At 52.2% G+C, this 18,437-nt stretch overlaps 1 protein-coding gene across 3 annotated transcripts in view; it reads right to left on the bottom strand.

Annotated features, from left to right (window-relative positions):
* Positions 1 to 18,437, bottom strand: part of LOC132896325 (solute carrier family 41 member 1) — a 39,195-nt gene that overhangs the window by 14,141 nt on the left and 6,617 nt on the right. For 2 of the 3 annotated variants that reach the window (XM_060937073.1, XM_060937075.1), the window contains exons 1-2: positions 12,962 to 13,112; positions 12,258 to 12,564 (exon numbers count right to left, since the gene is read on the bottom strand). In XM_060937073.1, coding sequence (XP_060793056.1) covers positions 12,258 to 12,564; positions 12,962 to 12,978 — 324 coding nt within the window. In that variant the 5' untranslated portion in view covers positions 12,979 to 13,112. Of the gene's footprint in view, positions 1 to 12,257; positions 12,565 to 12,961; positions 13,113 to 18,437 lie in introns of those variants that run through there. The other variant, XM_060937074.1, reaches the window with a different exon arrangement.

The following is an 18,437-nucleotide window of genomic DNA, read 5'->3' as shown; positions in this document are numbered from 1 at the left end:
AATGCTATAAGCTGTGTGACTGTGAACATATTTACTAAAGTTCTGTTAGAACATTTCAATACAATTGACTTGTTTATAATAGTTTGAAATGCAAATGATGTACAGTATTTGTCACTTTTTCTAAGTTCTAATGAATAACTGATTGAAATTGTATTCTTGTGTCAGTCTTTATTTTTAAAATTTATATTTTTACATATTAACACACTAAATGATCTTCAGGTCATGAATATAATTTTTGTATCCAAATTTTGCATTCAGGATCACTCAGAATTCACCATTTAACATCTACATTTTCAAAATTTTCCGGGGGAGGATCTCCCGACCCCCCTCTTTTTTATACATCGCGCCGGCAGCTAACGCGGCCTCCGCTCAGCTTACGCTTAACCTCGGCCTACTACTCTTTCTTACTCGCCCCTTTCTCAGAAATATATTGAGAGGGCTGTAGTGCAACGCCAAATACAAATACTGTGAGAAATTAATTCTTTTTTTTTTTTGTCTCAAAATATCTGAAAAATCTTCTGAACTCTGAATGTCCTTAATATAAAGGGGATACCACAGGCTTATATCTCATCTCATTATCTGTAGCCGCTTTATCCTGTTCTACAGGGTCGCAGGCGAGCTGGATCCTATCCCAGCTGACTACGGGCGAAAGGCGGGGTTCACCCTGGACAAGTCGCCAGGTCATCACAGGGCTGACACATAGACACAGACAACCATTCACACTCACATTCACACCTACGCTCAATTTAGAGTCACCAGTTAACCTAACCTGCATGTCTTTGGACTGTGGGGGAAACCGGAGCACCCGGAGGAAACCCACGCGGACACGGGGAGAACATGCAAACTCCGCACAGAAAGGCCCTCGCCGGCCCCGGGGCTCGAACCCAGGACCTTCTTGCTGTGAGGCGACAGCGCTGACCACTACACCACCGTGCCGCCCCAGGCTTATATTATAAATATAAAATCTGGACCTAATTTGAATTAATGTGAAGTGAAGAGACTTGTGCAAAAGGCAACAGAGCAGCTCCTTTCACAGAAAAGAAGGATAAAAGGGAAGATCGAACATATAAACATCTGGATCGGGTTCAGTACCTGATCTCACTACACACACTGTTACAGAAGCTTTAGGATTCGATCCACACTCAGACTGTTCAGAAATTGAATAATGAATCAAAAATAAATTTGACTAAACAAAACTTATATATTTTTGTTTACAAAATCAAGTTACTGTAACTGGGGCGGCACGGTGGTGTAGTGGTTAGCGCTGTTGCCTCACAGCAAGAAGGTCCTGGGTTCGAGCCCCGGGGCCGGCGAGGGCCTTTCTGTGTGGAGTTTGCATGTTCTCCCCGTGTCCGCGTGGGTTTCCTCCGGGTGCTCCGGTTTCCCCCACAGTCCAAAGACATGCAGGTTAGGTTAACTGGTGACTCTAAATTGAGCGTAGGTGTGAATGTGAGTGTGAATGGTTGTCTGTGTCTATGTGTCAGCCCTGTGATGACCTGGCGACTTGTCCAGGGTGAACCCCGCCTTTCGCCCGTAGTCAGCTGGGATAGGATCCAGCTCGCCTGCGACCCTGTAGAACAGGATAAAGCGGCTACAGATAATGAGATGAGAAGTTACTGTAACCTGATTTTGTAAGCATCAAAAATATATAAAGTTTTGCTTTGACAAATTTATTTTTGATTCATTACTGTAGATCAGTTCTATTAAAATGTTTAATGTTGATTCCCATCACTTCAGACTCTCTTGTGCTGTTTACAATGAATCAGAAATTCCTCCCCAAACGCCTTGAAACTGTCCCAGATAAACCCAGTTTTTCATTTTTCTGGCCTTTGGTTCACGGTGAAGGCCTCAGCCTTTTTAATCGCTCCCTCCTGTTCTCCGCCTCGGACCCTTTTATTCCCCTAAACTCTGAGACTACTGTGACATGACCATGAAAACATTAAAAATAATTTTAAGCATGTTTTTATTTTACACCGGCATCATTAAACGTCTTCTCTATTGACGATTAAACAACGATGTCAAAAATGTCTTACCAAAAAAAAACCCCCAAAAACCCAAATTATAATTGTGGCTCATTCTTAACCGCGCAGCTCTCTCACTTTATCAGTCAACACCTCCAGGAAAAGTTCAGCCAAAAACTACAAACATTTACATAAATTTACATAAATCACGTCATGTAGTGTCTGAATTTTTTTTCTTTATTTTTCACCGGAGGCTGACGTGTGAAAATCAGACCCCAAACCCGTCCTATCTGATTTATACTAAAGTACAGATGAACATTTAGACGATAAAAATCTCTTCGATGTTGAAATAATCCGTTCTGAAGCGCAGCATGGGGCGGGGGGGAGGGAATGTTCATAACCCTGAGTGTGTGTTAGCATCAGAGCTAAACAAATACACACACACACACACACACACACACACACACGCACACCCAGAAGGAACTTGGACCCAGACTGTGATGATCCCTGATTGGATAGAAGTAGGAACGCGTTCCACACGCTGCTGGTTTTGTGCTGCAGCGATGAAGCGTTAAAGTTCTCTGACTTACCCGTGTGTGAGGAGAGAAAACACACAACAATCCAAACTTGAACACAAGACACAGGAAACTGATCGTACTTGAACGATGTCCATGAGCATTCCCGCTGCCACCATTCCGAGTCCCGACAGCAGGTACGGCAGCGTCACCTGAGCAGCGATCAGGTACGAGCTCTCCGGCCGGAAGCCGTGCACAGATCGCGTGAGTTTACAGGTGAAACCTCGCAGCTTCTTGCCCTGGTAACAGAGCTGAAGTTCTAACTGAGTCACCACCATCACGGCCACGCCATCACCACCCTGCTGAGAACACGCTGAGGAACTGGAGACGGGCTCAACCGCAGCTTCAGAAAGTCTACAACACGCTGAGGAACCGGAGACGGGATCTACCACAGCTTTAGGAAATTTATGACTCTCCTGGGATGATGATGATAACCGATTCCAAGCTGTGTGCTTATTTATTTTAAAAAATGTGGTACAAAAATTTAAATCGGGAAAACATTAGAAGAGAGTTCTATTCCTTCATGTAAAACCAGAAAAGTCCATTTCCAGTGTGAGAAGATAAACAGCTCCATATCTTTACTACAGGAACAGGGTTGAGGACGATCAGGAGATAGGATGAAGAGGTGACGGTGTTATGCAGGAGATCCCACAGAATGAGAGCTATCTTTAGTTTTCTACATCCTGAGGAACTCTGAGGAGCCTTCTTCCACTGAGCTCATCATGCAGAATTAACAATAACATCCAGAACAAATCTAGACATTTTAGTTCTCGGGTCTCCAAAGTCACTTGGTGGTAAAGGTCAAAGGTTCTCCAACAGTATCTCCTCTGCTACTGATCCTTCTCCAGTCTAACAGAAAGTAATGGCACCCTTCTGCGACCACAGAAGCTTATGAAACACAGAGACTCGCTCACTTCTTTTCTTCCATCCTCCTGCTTTAACAGAGATGCCGCATTCGTCCGTTATAGTGAGGTGTGTGTGTGTGTGTGCGAGAGAGAGAGTGACGTCCTGACATCGTCACCAGTGTTGTGACTCACAACTTCCACAACAGACACTCCGTTCTAGCTTCTCTCACACACACACACACACACACACACACACGGTTGTTAAAAGGCCGGTCTGTGTTTCAGGTCTGTGAGCTGACACAAACACATGTCGAGGTCTTTTCTTTGCTGCACTCTTTATCGCGTGACATCAGCACGTCTGGTCCTCACATCTACATCCAATCTCATCTCCACTCGTTTATTTTCCCCTCAACGTTCTTCATCGCTTGGATTTCTCTCTCCTCTCTCTGCCTGCACTCTTATATCAGCACTTAATGGTCCGATTACCACTGGGAGAGAGAGAGAGAGAGAGAGAGAGAGAGAGAGAGAGAGAATGAGATTGAATCAGAGAGAGTGTAGATGAACCTGACAGCAGTGTTTTCTCTGCACTGTGAGATTTAGAGATGCAGAAAGAGACGGAGCTCTGAGACCGAAACACAACGACTGCTGATCTATAATTCAGTATATTACAGTACCAAACGGGGGGGGGTGTTTGTACCAGGTGTAAAACCCTGCAGTCCAGTGAACGCCGCTGGGAGTCACTGCTTCCTGGCTGTTCTTCCTCCTGGATGTTTCGACCCGCTGTCTGACTCACAGTCGGTCAGCACACACACACACACACACACACACACACACACACACACACACACACACACACACACACACACACCCTTCAGTCTCCTGACCTCAGGGAGTAGATCCCAGAGCCTCCGAGTCTCCGCCCCATATGATGAGAACGTGAATAAAAGTATTTGGATTCATTTGTGGACACAAAGTCAACACACAGTGCTTCATTAACGGGGTTCTAGGTCATTAAAACATCATCAAAACATTTAACAGTTCATTTATTTAAAACTGTCTGAGCACACGTTTTTATTTTGTGTCTAAACTATACACAAATTAATCACAATTTTATTCATCATACGGCGCGACGACTTCACAGAGCTGGAGCTCCATCAGACTGAGAAACCCCTTCATCCATCAAACTCTGAGAACTCAGCCCCTCCCCCTACTGCCTCCAAAACATCTGGACTGCAACTGGACTCGGTTTCTCTCTCACACACACCTCATCCTGAATGATGTACTTATTTACACGTCTCATTTCTCGTTACATGATATTCGTCATCACAGTTCTTGTTTGTTTCTTTGTTTGTGTCCCCAGCCCTGAGGAAACCTCTCCTGACTTTAACTGATAAAGATTTAATTCTCTACTTTTATAAACCCTTGTGTTGTTGTTTCAGTCCTTGTACACGTCTCCACACGGTTTCAGAGAGAAACAGAAACTTCAGCTCCTCTGGAAGACTGAACGACCCGAACAGATCAGATCAGATGAGCAGGAATGACTGTTCTATAATAAACCTCTCACACACTTCACATCTGATCTCAGGTCGGGATGGAGATCAGACTCATGATGGATAATACACACACTCCCCGGCCACTTTAATAGGAACGTGTTGTTGGTTCTAAGATCGCTGTTCTTGGCTGCAGGAGTGGAACCCAATGTGTTCTTCTGTTCTGCTGTTGCATGCTGAGATGCTTTTCTGCTCACCACAGTTGTAAAGAGTGATGATATGAGTTACTATATCCTTCCTGTCCATTTCCCTCTGACCCTCTCTTATCAACAAGGCGTTTGTTTCCACCCACAGAACTGTCGCTCACTCACTCAGTGTTTTTTGTTTTCCGCACCATTCTGTGTAAACTCTAGAGACTGTTGTGTGTGAAAACCCCAGGAGGAGATCAGCAGCTTCTGAAATACTCAAACCTCATACTCATCTGGCTCAAACCACCAACACCCACACCACAGTGAGAGACAGAAAGTCACACTGTGAGATCACAGCTTTTCCCGTTCTGATATTTGAACATTGTGAACATTAACTGAAGCTCCTGATTTGGATCTGTGGGATTTTCTGCATCGTGCTGCTGGCGAGGGATCGGCTGATTACAGAACTGCAGGGGGATGGGGTGTTCCTAATAAAGTGGTTGGTGAGTGTAGAATGATTAGTGTCGGGCGATTTGAGTCTTTTATATTCATATCGTGAGAAATTATACCATGATACACTTTTCAGAGATATGGAGATATTCACAGTATCGTTTTTGTAATTAGAAGTTGAGATGATGTTTAAATTTTGGGCAGTGACACATGGGACAGAATTTCTATCCTTTTTCAGTTTTAAATTTATTTTTTAAAATTAAATTTGTTATTAAACCCAGTTTATAAAATGCAATACTGGAGGTGTGAGTACCTCACCCTCTGTACAGAGGAGAGCAGAACTGCATCTCAGAACTGAGATATTTTATTTTTTTTTATATTTTTATGGCTCACGCTGGGGACAGGGCAGTTCCTCTGACTTTTATGTTTTATGTGACTATATTTGATCTCATCTCATTATCTGTAGCCGCTTTATCCTGTTCTACAGGGTCGCAGGCGAGCTGGAGCCTATCCCAGCTGACTACGGGCGAAAGGCAGGGTACACCCTGGACAAGTCGCCAGGTCATCACAGGGCTGACACATAGACACAGACAACCATTCACACTCACATTCACACCTACGCTCAATTTAGAGTCACCAGTTAACCTAACCTGCATGTCTTTGGACTGTGGGGGAAACCGGAGCACCCGGAGGAAACCCACGCGGACACGGGGAGAACATGCAAACTCCACACAGAAAGGCCCTCGCCGGCCACGGGGCTCGAACCCGGACCTTCTTGCTGTGAGGCGACAGCGCTAACCACTACACCACCGTGCCACCCCACTATATTTGATATCAAAGAAAAAAACAAAAAACAAAACTTGTTCCCTTTTTCAGTCCACATTTTCTATCCCTGATTTTGTTTTTTCAGGTTTAAAAGTGAGTGTTGGTGTATAAAGGAAGTGGGGAAAATCCAGTCTCAGACACTTCTACTCGTGAAAAAGTGGAACTTGCATGCAGGTGATTTTTAGCCTAGTAAACTAGACCCACCCGCCTAGCGGCCAAAAATATTTTTGCCTAGCGAGTGGGTCTAGCCTCGCACCATATAAACAAAAACACCCCGGGCATCAAATCGTGCCCGCCAATCACAACGCAAGGTTTTTGTTTGGATTCTTTGGGCGGGCTTTTGCAGGAGTGACGACAAAGCTGCGCGACGCTGGAGAAAGCACAGCAGGAAAGATGGCTACGGCTAGTGAACAGCGCGCGTTTGACTCCGCTTTGGAATCAGTTTTAGAAGAATTAGACTTGGAGTTTTGGTTGAAACATGAGCAGGAAGAGGCTCTCCGCTCATTCCTTTTCAAGAAGGACGTTTTCGCTGTTTTGCCGACCGGCTATGGCAAAAGTCTGATCTACCAGCTGGCTCCGCTCGTAGCCAAAAGGATGGGGCTAGTTTGTGCAGTACGAAGAATTAATAAACAGCTTTGAAACATTACTTTTTGATTGTTTCTTATTTTCCCGTTATTTTAAATTTAAGGGAAATTATTTCACCAAACACCACCAAATAAAAACTCTCAAACAGTTTAAGCAAACCCTTGAAAAACACTTGGAAAAAAATGTATATGTGGTACAGACTCCAAACTTGCGGCCATTATCTCCAAACTTCTTAATATCTAGAACCTGTTTATTAATTAATACGCATTTTGAAAAGTTATTTAATTTCAAGGTCTCCCCCACTGCTTTCTGTCGCTCTGACTACGTCACAGTCACTGTTGCGCTGATTGGTCAGAGCGTTGGCCTATACGCACAGAGACAGTTTGAAAGACAGCGGTTTGTTCCTCCTACCCGCTTCGGAAATGTCTACGGATCGAGGCCAGACTAAATATTCACATTTAGTCTGGCTTGCCAGGCGAGGTGATTTTAATAATCTGAAGCTGAAGCTCCACTGAAGCAGCTGCGTAACCGGCTCTGAACACCAGGAACTTCACCATGTAAACCCTGCCGTCACCGAGAGACCGACGCCGCCCACGGCCCCGAGAGACCGACGCCGCCCACGAGAGACCGACGCCGCCCACGAGAGACCGCCCGCCGCCCACGAGAGACCGCCCGCCGCCCACGAGAGACCGCCCGCCGCCCACGAGAGACCGCCCGCCGCCCACAGCCCCGAGAGACCGACGCCGCCCACAGCCCCGAGAGACCGACGCCGCCCACAGCCCCGAGAGACCGACCGCGCCCACAGCCCCGAGAGACCGACCGCGCCCACAGCCCCGAGAGACCGACCGCGCCCACAGCCCCGAGAGACCGACCGCGCCCACAGCCCCGAGAGACCGACGCCGCCCACGAGAGACCGACCGCGCCCACAGCCCACGAGAGACCGCCCGCCGCCCACGAGAGACCGACGCCGCCCACGAGAGACCGACCGCGCCCACAGCCCCGAGAGACCGACCGCGCCCACAGCCCCGAGAGACCGACCGCGCCCACAGCCCCGAGAGACCGACCGCGCCCACAGCCCCGAGAGACCGACGCCGCCCACGAGAGACCGACCTCGCCCACAGCCCACGAGAGACCGCCCGCCGCCCACGAGAGACCGACGCCGCCCACGAGAGACCGACCGCGCCCACAGCCCCGAGAGACCGACCGCGCCCACAGCCCCGAGAGACCGACCGCGCCCACAGCCCCGAGAGACCGACCGCGCCCACAGCCCCGAGAGACCGACGCCGCTCACAGCCCCGAGAGACCGACCTCGCCCACAGCCCCGAGAGACCGACCGCGCCCACAGCCCCGAGAGACCGACCGCGCCCACAGCCCCGAGAGACCGACCGCGCCCACAGCCCCGAGAGACCGACCGCGCCCACAGCCCCGAGAGACCGACGCCGCTCACAGCCCCGAGAGACCGACGCCGCTCACAGCCCCGAGAGACCGACGCCGCTCACAGCCCCGAGAGACCGACGCCGCCCACAGCCCCGAGAGACCGACGCCGCCCACAGCCCCGAGAGACCGACCGCGCCCACAGCCCCGAGAGACCGACCGCGCCCACAGCCCCGAGAGACCGACCGCGCCCACAGCCCCGAGAGACCGACGCCGCTCACAGCCCCGAGAGACCGACGCCGCTCACAGCCCCGAGAGACCGACGCCGCCCACAGCCCCGAGAGACCGACGCCGCCCACAGCCCCGAGAGACCGACGCCGCCCACAGCCCCGAGAGACCGACCGCGCCCACAGCCCCGAGAGACCGACCTCGCCCACAGCCCCGAGAGACCGACCGCGCCCACAGCCCCGAGAGACCGACCGCGCCCACAGCCCCGAGAGACCGACCGCGCCCACAGCCCCGAGAGACCGACGCCGCTCACAGCCCCGAGAGACCGACGCCGCTCACAGCCCCGAGAGACCGACGCCGCTCACAGCCCCGAGAGACCGACGCCGCCCACAGCCCCGAGAGACCGACGCCGCCCACAGCCCCGAGAGACCGACCGCGCCCACAGCCCCGAGAGACCGACCGCGCCCACAGCCCCGAGAGACCGACCGCGCCCACAGCCCCGAGAGACCGACCGCGCCCACAGCCCCGAGAGACCGACGCCGCCCACGAGAGACCGACCGCGCCCACAGCCCACGAGAGACCGCCCGCCGCCCACGAGAGACCGACGCCGCCCACGAGAGACCGACCGCGCCCACAGCCCCGAGAGACCGACCGCGCCCACAGCCCCGAGAGACCGACCGCGCCCACAGCCCCGAGAGACCGACCGCGCCCACAGCCCCGAGAGACCGACCGCGCCCACAGCCCCGAGAGACCGACGCCGCCCACGAGAGACCGACCTCGCCCACAGCCCACGAGAGACCGCCCGCCGCCCACGAGAGACCGACGCCGCCCACGAGAGACCGACCGCGCCCACAGCCCCGAGAGACCGACCGCGCCCACAGCCCCGAGAGACCGACCGCGCCCACAGCCCCGAGAGACCGACCGCGCCCACAGCCCCGAGAGACCGACGCCGCTCACAGCCCCGAGAGACCGACCTCGCCCACAGCCCCGAGAGACCGACCGCGCCCACAGCCCCGAGAGACCGACCGCGCCCACAGCCCCGAGAGACCGACGCCGCCCACAGCCCCGAGAGACCGACGCCGCCCACAGCCCCGAGAGACCGACGCCGCCCACAGCCCCGAGAGACCGACGCCGCCCACAGCCCCGAGAGACCGACGCCGCCCACAGCCCCGAGAGACCGACGCCGCCCACAGCCCCGAGAGACCGACGCCGCCCACAGCCCCGAGAGACCGACGCCGCCCACAGCCCCGAGAGACCGACGCCGCCCACAGCCCCGAGAGACCGACCTCGCCCACAGCCCCGAGAGACCGACCTCGCCCACAGCCCCGAGAGACCGACCGCGCCCACAGCCCCGAGAGACCGACCGCGCCCACAGCCCCGAGAGACCGACGCCGCTCACAGCCCCGAGAGACCGACGCCGCTCACAGCCCCGAGAGACCGACGCCGCTCACAGCCCCGAGAGACCGACGCCGCCCACAGCCCCGAGAGACCGACGCCGCCCACAGCCCCGAGAGACCGACGCCGCCCACAGCCCCGAGAGACCGACGCCGCCCACAGCCCCGAGAGACCGACGCCGCCCACAGCCCCGAGAGACCGACGCCGCCCACAGCCCCGAGAGACCGACCGCGCCCACAGCCCCGAGAGACCGACCGCGCCCACAGCCCCGAGAGACCGACGCCGCCCACGAGAGACCGACCGCGCCCACAGCCCACGAGAGACCGCCCGCCGCCCACGAGAGACCGACGCCGCCCACGAGAGACCGACCGCGCCCACAGCCCCGAGAGACCGACCGCGCCCACAGCCCCGAGAGACCGACCGCGCCCACAGCCCCGAGAGACCGACCGCGCCCACAGCCCCGAGAGACCGACCTCGCCCACAGCCCCGAGAGACCGACGCCGCCCACAGCCCCGAGAGACCGACGCCGCCCACAGCCCCGAGAGACCGACGCCGCCCACAGCCCCGAGAGACCGACGCCGCCCACAGCCCCGAGAGACCGACCTCGCCCACAGCCCCGAGAGACCGACCTCGCCCACAGCCCCGAGAGACCGACCTCGCCCACAGCCCCGAGAGACCGACCGCGCCCACAGCCCCGAGAGACCGACCGCGCCCACAGCCCCGAGAGACCGACCGCGCCCACAGCCCCGAGAGACCGACGCCGCTCACAGCCCCGAGAGACCGACGCCGCTCACAGCCCCGAGAGACCGACGCCGCTCACAGCCCCGAGAGACCGACGCCGCTCACAGCCCCGAGAGACCGACGCCGCTCACAGCCCCGAGAGACCGACGCCGCTCACAGCCCCGAGAGACCGACGCCGCTCACAGCCCCGAGAGACCGACCGCGCCCACAGCCCCGAGAGACCGACGCCACTCACAGCCCCGAGAGACCGACGCCGCTCACAGCCCCGAGAGACCGACGCCGCTCACAGCCCCGAGAGACCGACGCCGCTCACAGCCCCGAGAGACCGACCTCGCCCACAGCCCCGAGAGACCGACCTCGCCCACAGCCCCGAGAGACCGACCTCGCCCACAGCCCCGAGAGACCGACCGCGCCCACAGCCCCGAGAGACCGACCGCGCCCACAGCCCCGAGAGACCGACCGCGCCCACAGCCCCGAGAGACCGACGCCGCCCACAGCCCCGAGAGACCGACGCCGCCCACAGCCCCGAGAGACCGACGCCGCCCACAGCCCCGAGAGACCGACGCCGCCCACAGCCCCGAGAGACCGACGCCGCCCACAGCCCCGAGAGACCGACGCCGCCCACAGCCCCGAGAGACCGACGCCGCCCACAGCCCCGAGAGACCGACCTCGCCCACAGCCCCGAGAGACCGACCTCGCCCACAGCCCCGAGAGACCGACCTCGCCCACAGCCCCGAGAGACCGACGCCGCTCACAGCCCCGAGAGACCGATCTCGCCCACAGCCCCGAGAGACCGACTCCGCCCACAGCCCCGAGAGACCGACCGCGCCCACAGCCCCGAGAGACCGACCGCGCCCACAGCCCCGAGAGACCGACCGCGCCCACAGCCCCGAGAGACCGACGCCGCTCACAGCCCCGAGAGACCGACGCCGCTCACAGCCCCGAGAGACCGACGCCGCTCACAGCCCCGAGAGACCGACGCCGCTCACAGCCCCGAGAGACCGACGCCGCCCACAGCCCCGAGAGACCGACGCCGCCCACAGCCCCGAGAGACCGACGCCGCCCACAGCCCCGAGAGACCGACGCCGCCCACAGCCCCGAGAGACCGACCTCGCCCACAGCCCCGAGAGACCGACCTCGCCCACAGCCCCGAGAGACCGACCTCGCCCACAGCCCCGAGAGACCGACCTCGCCCACAGCCCCGAGAGACCGACCTCGCCCACAGCCCCGAGAGACCGACCTCGCCCACAGCCCCGAGAGACCGACCTCGCCCACAGCCCCGAGAGACCGACCTCGCCCACAGCCCCGAGAGACCGACCTCGCCCACAGCCCCGAGAGACCGACCTCGCCCACAGCCCCGAGAGACCGACCTCGCCCACAGCCCCGAGAGACCGACCTCGCCCACAGCCCCGAGAGACCGACCTCGCCCACAGCCCCGAGAGACCGACCTCGCCCACAGCCCCGAGAGACCGACCTCGCCCACAGCCCCGAGAGACCGACCTCGCCCACAGCCCCGAGAGACCGACCTCGCCCACAGCCCCGAGAGACCGACCTCGCCCACAGCCCTGCATGTTAAAGACAAACAGGAACAGTGTCGTACCTGCACACTGTCCAGCACCATCCCGGCCATCACCATGCCTAATCCAGCCAGCAGGTAGGGGAACATCACCTGAGCGCAGATGGACACGGACGTCTCATCGTCCACTTTAGCCTGTGCTGTTCTCCTCTTCTCCTCAGCAGGTCTCCGGGCCGAGGGGACAGGAGGAGACGCGAGAACCTCATCGTGTCTGTTTACACTGCTCAACTTCTCATCACAGCTCTGTCCTTTCCCCTTCCCTCTCTTACCCTTCTTTCGTCCTGCTTTCCTCTGACGGGCATCTTCAGGGGGCATGACGGAGCTCCTCCAGCTGTTTCACCACAGACACATCAAAATAATAATAATAATAATAATAATAGTAGTAAAACACAAAGTGAAATGTGGGTGAAAATATAAAATATAACAATAAGGTAATTTGATTATTTATAAACTGCACTTGAAGATCAAAACTAAAAAATAAACACTAAATTAAATTAAAATAAACACAAAAATAAAAAAATTTTAATTTCAATGACTGTTTCCCAAATTTATATGCAGTCAGAACAAACAAACAAACAGCCCCAGACCATGACAGTGATAAAGTAAACATTCAGCTGCCTCAGGAGTCTCACTCTTCACTCAGGAGTCTCACTCTCCACTCAGGAGTCTCACTCTCCACTCAGGGTGCAATAATAATAATAATAATAATAATAATAATAAACACAGACCTGCAGCTCTCCGCCATTAAAGCCCGCAAAATAACTACAGCAGTGTAATTCCTGCGCGCGCACAATCAATAAAAAAGAAATGAAATGGAGATAAACAATAAATAAATAAATAACAACAATAATCAAACTCTGTGCGCCTCCCTCCGCTCTGTTTACTCCACGAATCGAATCGCTTCCCAAAACTACGTCACTTCCGTTAAACCCACTTTCACTACCGGAAGTGCCAACAGAGCACGTGAATACGCAGTGTTGCCAAATCCACAGAAAATCCCCACTCTTACACCTTTTTCTCCTTGTGTTATCACATTTAATCATGTTGCGTTTCAGTCTCAGAAACTATAAAAGTAAAAAATAATTCCAGAAATTAAAAGTAGTAAAAGTCCGCTTCCTGTCTGGTGCAGAGATAATAAATAGTAAATAATCAGAAGTATTTATTATTGGTTAACTGATATTATTACAATTACAAATATTATATTGTGTTTTTCCTTTATATTAAAGTTATATTTATTTTCTCAGTGAACTGAATGATTTTCATTTTATTCTAAAGAGAATATCTCTAATAACATGAGACTGTTTTATCTGTGTGCACAGTTTATTATTATTATTATTGCTTGTCCCTGAAGTAATACAGATCCATCCATTATCCATAAGCGCTTATCCTGTGCAGGGCCGCGGGCTGGAGCCTACCCCAGCTGATGATGGGCGAGAGGCGGGGTTCCACCCTGGACAAATCATTGAATCAGAATCAGAATTTATTGTCACTGTAATAGATACGACGAAATTAAAAGCTAACTTTAAAGTGCAAGATGACAAATACATAGAAAAAAAGCACACACAAAACCACAAAATAGAACAGTGCTCAAACATACAACACACAACATCCATCCATCCATTATCTGTCGCCGCTTTATCCTGTTCTCCAGGGTCGCAGGCGAGCTGGATCCTATCCCAGCTGACTACGGGCGAAAGGCGGGGTTCACCCTGGACAAGTCGCCAGGTCATCACAGGGCTGACACATAGACACAGACAACCATTCACACTCACATTCACACCTACGCTCAATTTAGAGTCACCAGTTAACCTAACCTGCATGTCTTTGGACTGTGGGGGAAACCGGAGCACCCGGAGGAAACCCACGCGGACACGGGGAGAACATGCAAACTCCACACAGAAAGGCCCTCGCCGGCCACGGGGCTCGAACCCGGACCTTCTTGCTGTGAGGCAACAGCGCTAACCACTACACCACCGTGCCACCCCAACACACAACATACATCTACCAAAAAAAAAAAAAAACCCACAAAGTGCATATTGTATTTGTATTATTGCACTATTGAGGTAGATAACTAATGATAGATAATAAATAATATGGAACAGTCAACAGGGAGTGGGTTTAGTGCATGTTGGCATTCAGCAGGGTTATGGCTCTAGAGATAAAACTGTTCTTGAGTCTGTTAGTCCTGGATCTGATGCACCTGTAGCGCCTCCCAGAGGGCAGCAGGTCAAACAACTGATGGCTCGGGTGAGAACTGTCCTTAACAATATTTCTTGCTCTGGTGAGGCAGCGAAAGTTGTAGAGGTTGTCCGAAGTGGGGAGAGGGTGGGCAACGATTTTCTGCGTTGTCTTAACCACTCTCTGCAGCCTCTTACTGTCTGCTTCAGTGCAGCTGGTGGACCACACAGAGACGCTGTACGTCAGCAGGATCTCAATGCAGGATCTGTAGAAGGTCTCCAGCAGTTTACCATTCAGGTTGTTCTTCCTGAGCACCCTCAGGAAGTGTAGTCGCTGCTGGACCTTCTTGATAACTGTTGTGGTGTTTGCAGACCAGGAGAGGTCTGCAGAGATGAGGGTGCCGAGATACCTGAGGGTGTTGACCCTCTCTACACAGTCACCATTGATTTAGAGGGGGGTGAGGTCAGCTCTGTTCTTCCTGAAGTCAACAATGATTTCTTTAGTTTTTTAGGTGTTCAGTAACAGATTGTTTGTTGAGTACCACTCTGTCAGCTTCAGGACCTCGTTCCTCTCGTCACCTCCTGAGATCAGCCCAATCACAGTGGTGTCGTTGGCAAATTTAATGATGGCGTTTCCAGGGTAGGCAGGGGTGCAGTTGTGTGTGTAAAGAGAATAGAGTAGGGGGCTCAGCAAGCAGCCCTGGGGAGAGCCGGTGAAGAGTGTGCAGGAGGAAAAGTGGAGGCCGAGTTTCACAGTCTGGGGGCGATTTGTCAGAAAGTCCTTTATCCAGGAACAGGTGAGCGAGAGAATGCCTAAGTCCAACAGCTTGACAACTGGTATGTCTGGGGTGATGATGTTAAAAGCCAAGCTGTAGTCTACGAAGAATGTTCTCACATCGCTCCCCTGCTGCTCCAGGTGGCATAGGGCAGTGGGGAGAGCTGTGACTATGGCGTCTTCAGTAGATCTGTTTGCACGGTAGGCATACTGGTGTAGGTCGAAGCTGGGAGGGAGACATGCTTTGATATGATGTTGAACCAGCCTCTTAAAGCACTTTGCGATGACAGGTGTGAGAGTGACTGGGCGTTAGTCCTTGAGGCTGTCTATGGTAGGTTTCTTTGGAACAGGAATGATTGTGAATGATTTCAGGCAGGATGGGACGACAGCTTGTGACAGGGAGAGGTTGAAGATGGAAGTGAAAATTCTTGAGAGCTGGTCAGCACATGCCTTGAGCACCTTCCCCAGCACCCCGTCTGGGCCAGCAGCTTTCCTGGGGTTCACTGCCCTGAGCACCTGCCTCATGTCATGCTCCTCGACAGTCAGTGAGGGGGGTGCAGGAGTAATACAGATCTTTAGGTGAAACTGGATTTGTATGAATGAACACTTGGCCACACTTTCCTGTGTCAGACTGTGAGCAGTGTGTAGAGCCGAGAACAGAACAGAATCTGAACAGAATCATGTCTCTGCTCTTGAAAGTGATACTGACACAGACGGGTCTCCTCGGTGTCATTTTATAGATTTTAACACAAATTTCAATTTCGATGTAATCACAAGGTGTGGAGATAAAAACTCAACAAAACATTTAAACCTCCCCTCACGAAGTGATGCCTTGAATTCCCTTCCCTTCCGCTGAGAATGGCCCAAAGCGGAAATGACGTAGATCAGTGAACCCCCTGCCTCGACGGTGTACTGACGGAACATGTTTTCATGACAGAACATGAGCTGTGAGCTGTGTCCAAAACCGCTCACTCGTTCACTACTCCCTACTCACTATCTAGGGAATTCTATATAGAGGACTATATAGTGAGCTCATTGGTAAAATGAAAAAACGCTTTCGGACACTAGTCCGTCGCGCCGTTATTTACATCATTACTGTTGCACAATTAAAACGTGCCAGATCAGTCGGCTGGTGGGTTTTCAAAATAATATACACATGCGTGTGTTTTTGTAATAAATCCATATTATACTGAGCGCATTTCCCACATTAATAAATAAAAAGTACTTTGTGTCTGCTGCAGCTTTCAGTTCTGTTAAATCAAGGCTGAATAATTTCTTTCTTCTTTGCCGCTGCCTTTTATTAAATCACATTTGAGGCTTTTGATTAATTCCTTGCTTTGCACTGTAACTTTTATTCTTATATTTTATCTGTCTTATTCTATTTGAGCTTTTTTCTATTCTCTTACTATTTTTAATTAAATATTCTCTCGTTGCTGCAACAGGTGCTCCTCTCTGTCATAATAATTCTCACTATACATTCGGACAGCAGTACAAAATGGCGAACTCACTATATAGTTCACTGTATAGTGAGTAGTGAGTGATTTCGGATGCAGAGCACGTCTTGTATGATGGGGATGAAGAGAATTAGTTGGGGGAGAGGAGGAGGAGGAGGAGAATGTCAGGCTCAGGATGGATCCCTACCAGTTTGGGCCATATCAGGACCATCACATTGACAACCACAATGAGGTGAGCGACTGACACTCAGATCTCAGCAAGCTGACATGGTGGAGGGATGACTGGAACAGACCATCTGCTTTTGTTTAAATTAATAATTACCAATACCAGCTGCTGTTAGAATCTTTTACTGATGTAATTGTTCGTATAACAGTAATTCCTCTCAATAAGTGGTTCACACTTCCCAGACAACTGAATGCACACCAAAACCCAGCTGTTTTCAGTGACTCACAGGAGGACAGAGAGAACCAACAACCCATTGATCACCCCAACGACTCTAGGCCGTTCACACCCAGCCCCCAGTGACCCACACCAACAGGATGACTCAACCACACCTTAGGATTGCTTTTCATCCATGAGAGGATAAATACCTGATACTCCCTATTCGTCAGACAGAACTGAAGAAGCCTTTCGGATGAGAGGTGAAACGTCTTCAAGAATCTTCAAGCAAGTCCAGTTGCTCTCTTTTACCACCCACAATAAGTTATAACTCAGACTGAGATAAAATAATTGCTTTTGTTCCAATTCAGCAACTGCCTACTGAACACCGACCTCCCAAAAGCACAGAGTGGCACAGAGAGATGTCGCTTAGTGGAGACAACTGTAGTGGAAAGTCGTCACTAAACTGCAGCCAGTGTACCAGAACAGTGCGAGTTTAGATCTCCTCTACTTATTTTATTACCTGAAGACTAAAATAAAATATTTTCCCAGCTACCTAAGAGTACCTACGCACTGTTCAAGCCTGGGTTTGTCGTTGCTTTCAAGCATTTTCAACACTCAGAACTAATGGAGTGTGTGTACAACAGAGTGCATCATCTGTCTGCCAGATTGCTTTATTTTCACGGAGTCCGAGAGAAGAGTGAAATTATTTAGGTGTCAGTATTATTTTAAAACCTTTTCAGTATTGGAAAGTATCACAAATGAACACTGCATTAATACCATAATATTTGTAAATAAACTGCCATGTTATTAAGTGACTGGGCGTGTCTCTGTTCCTTTGGTACTGATGGAAAATGATGTTTAACAGTCCTGCTTTCAATCGCTGTGCACGCACTTCTGGTTTCTGGAGATTCCCCAATCTATGTCACAACAAGGCGCTGCAGTTCCCGTCCGCTCCATCGTGCCACTTTGGTGTTTTTTCACTTTTTATTATCAAATGCTTATAATTCACAATCACATTGTGGGTGAAAATGATCATAACTATCTTTATTTTCACAGAGTCATAGGGAAGAGTGAATTTATTTAAGTGTCTATATTACTTTAAACTGAGTGTGAATCTGAAACCTGGGGAGAGAGTGCATGGCCCTCAGTGCTGTAATACTGGAGCCTCACCAGCAGGGGGCAGAAAAACTTAACTTCCTGTGTGATAGAAGAAACCTTTATTTGTCACATGCACACTTCAAGCACAGTGAAATTCATCCTCTGCATTTAACCCATCTGAAGCAGTGAACACACACACACACACACACACACACACACACCCAGAGCAGTGGGCAGCCACACCAGAGCGCCCGGGGAGCAGTCAGGGGTTCGGTACCTCGCTCAAGGGCACCTCAGCCCAAGGCCGCCCCACGTCAA

The sequence above is a fragment of the Neoarius graeffei genome, chromosome 13 (assembly GCF_027579695.1).
Source record: "Neoarius graeffei isolate fNeoGra1 chromosome 13, fNeoGra1.pri, whole genome shotgun sequence".
NCBI classification, from domain to species: domain Eukaryota; kingdom Metazoa; phylum Chordata; class Actinopteri; order Siluriformes; family Ariidae; genus Neoarius; species Neoarius graeffei.
The sequence above is the reverse complement of the archived record's forward strand: the minus strand, read 5'-3'. Positions and strand labels throughout refer to the sequence as shown.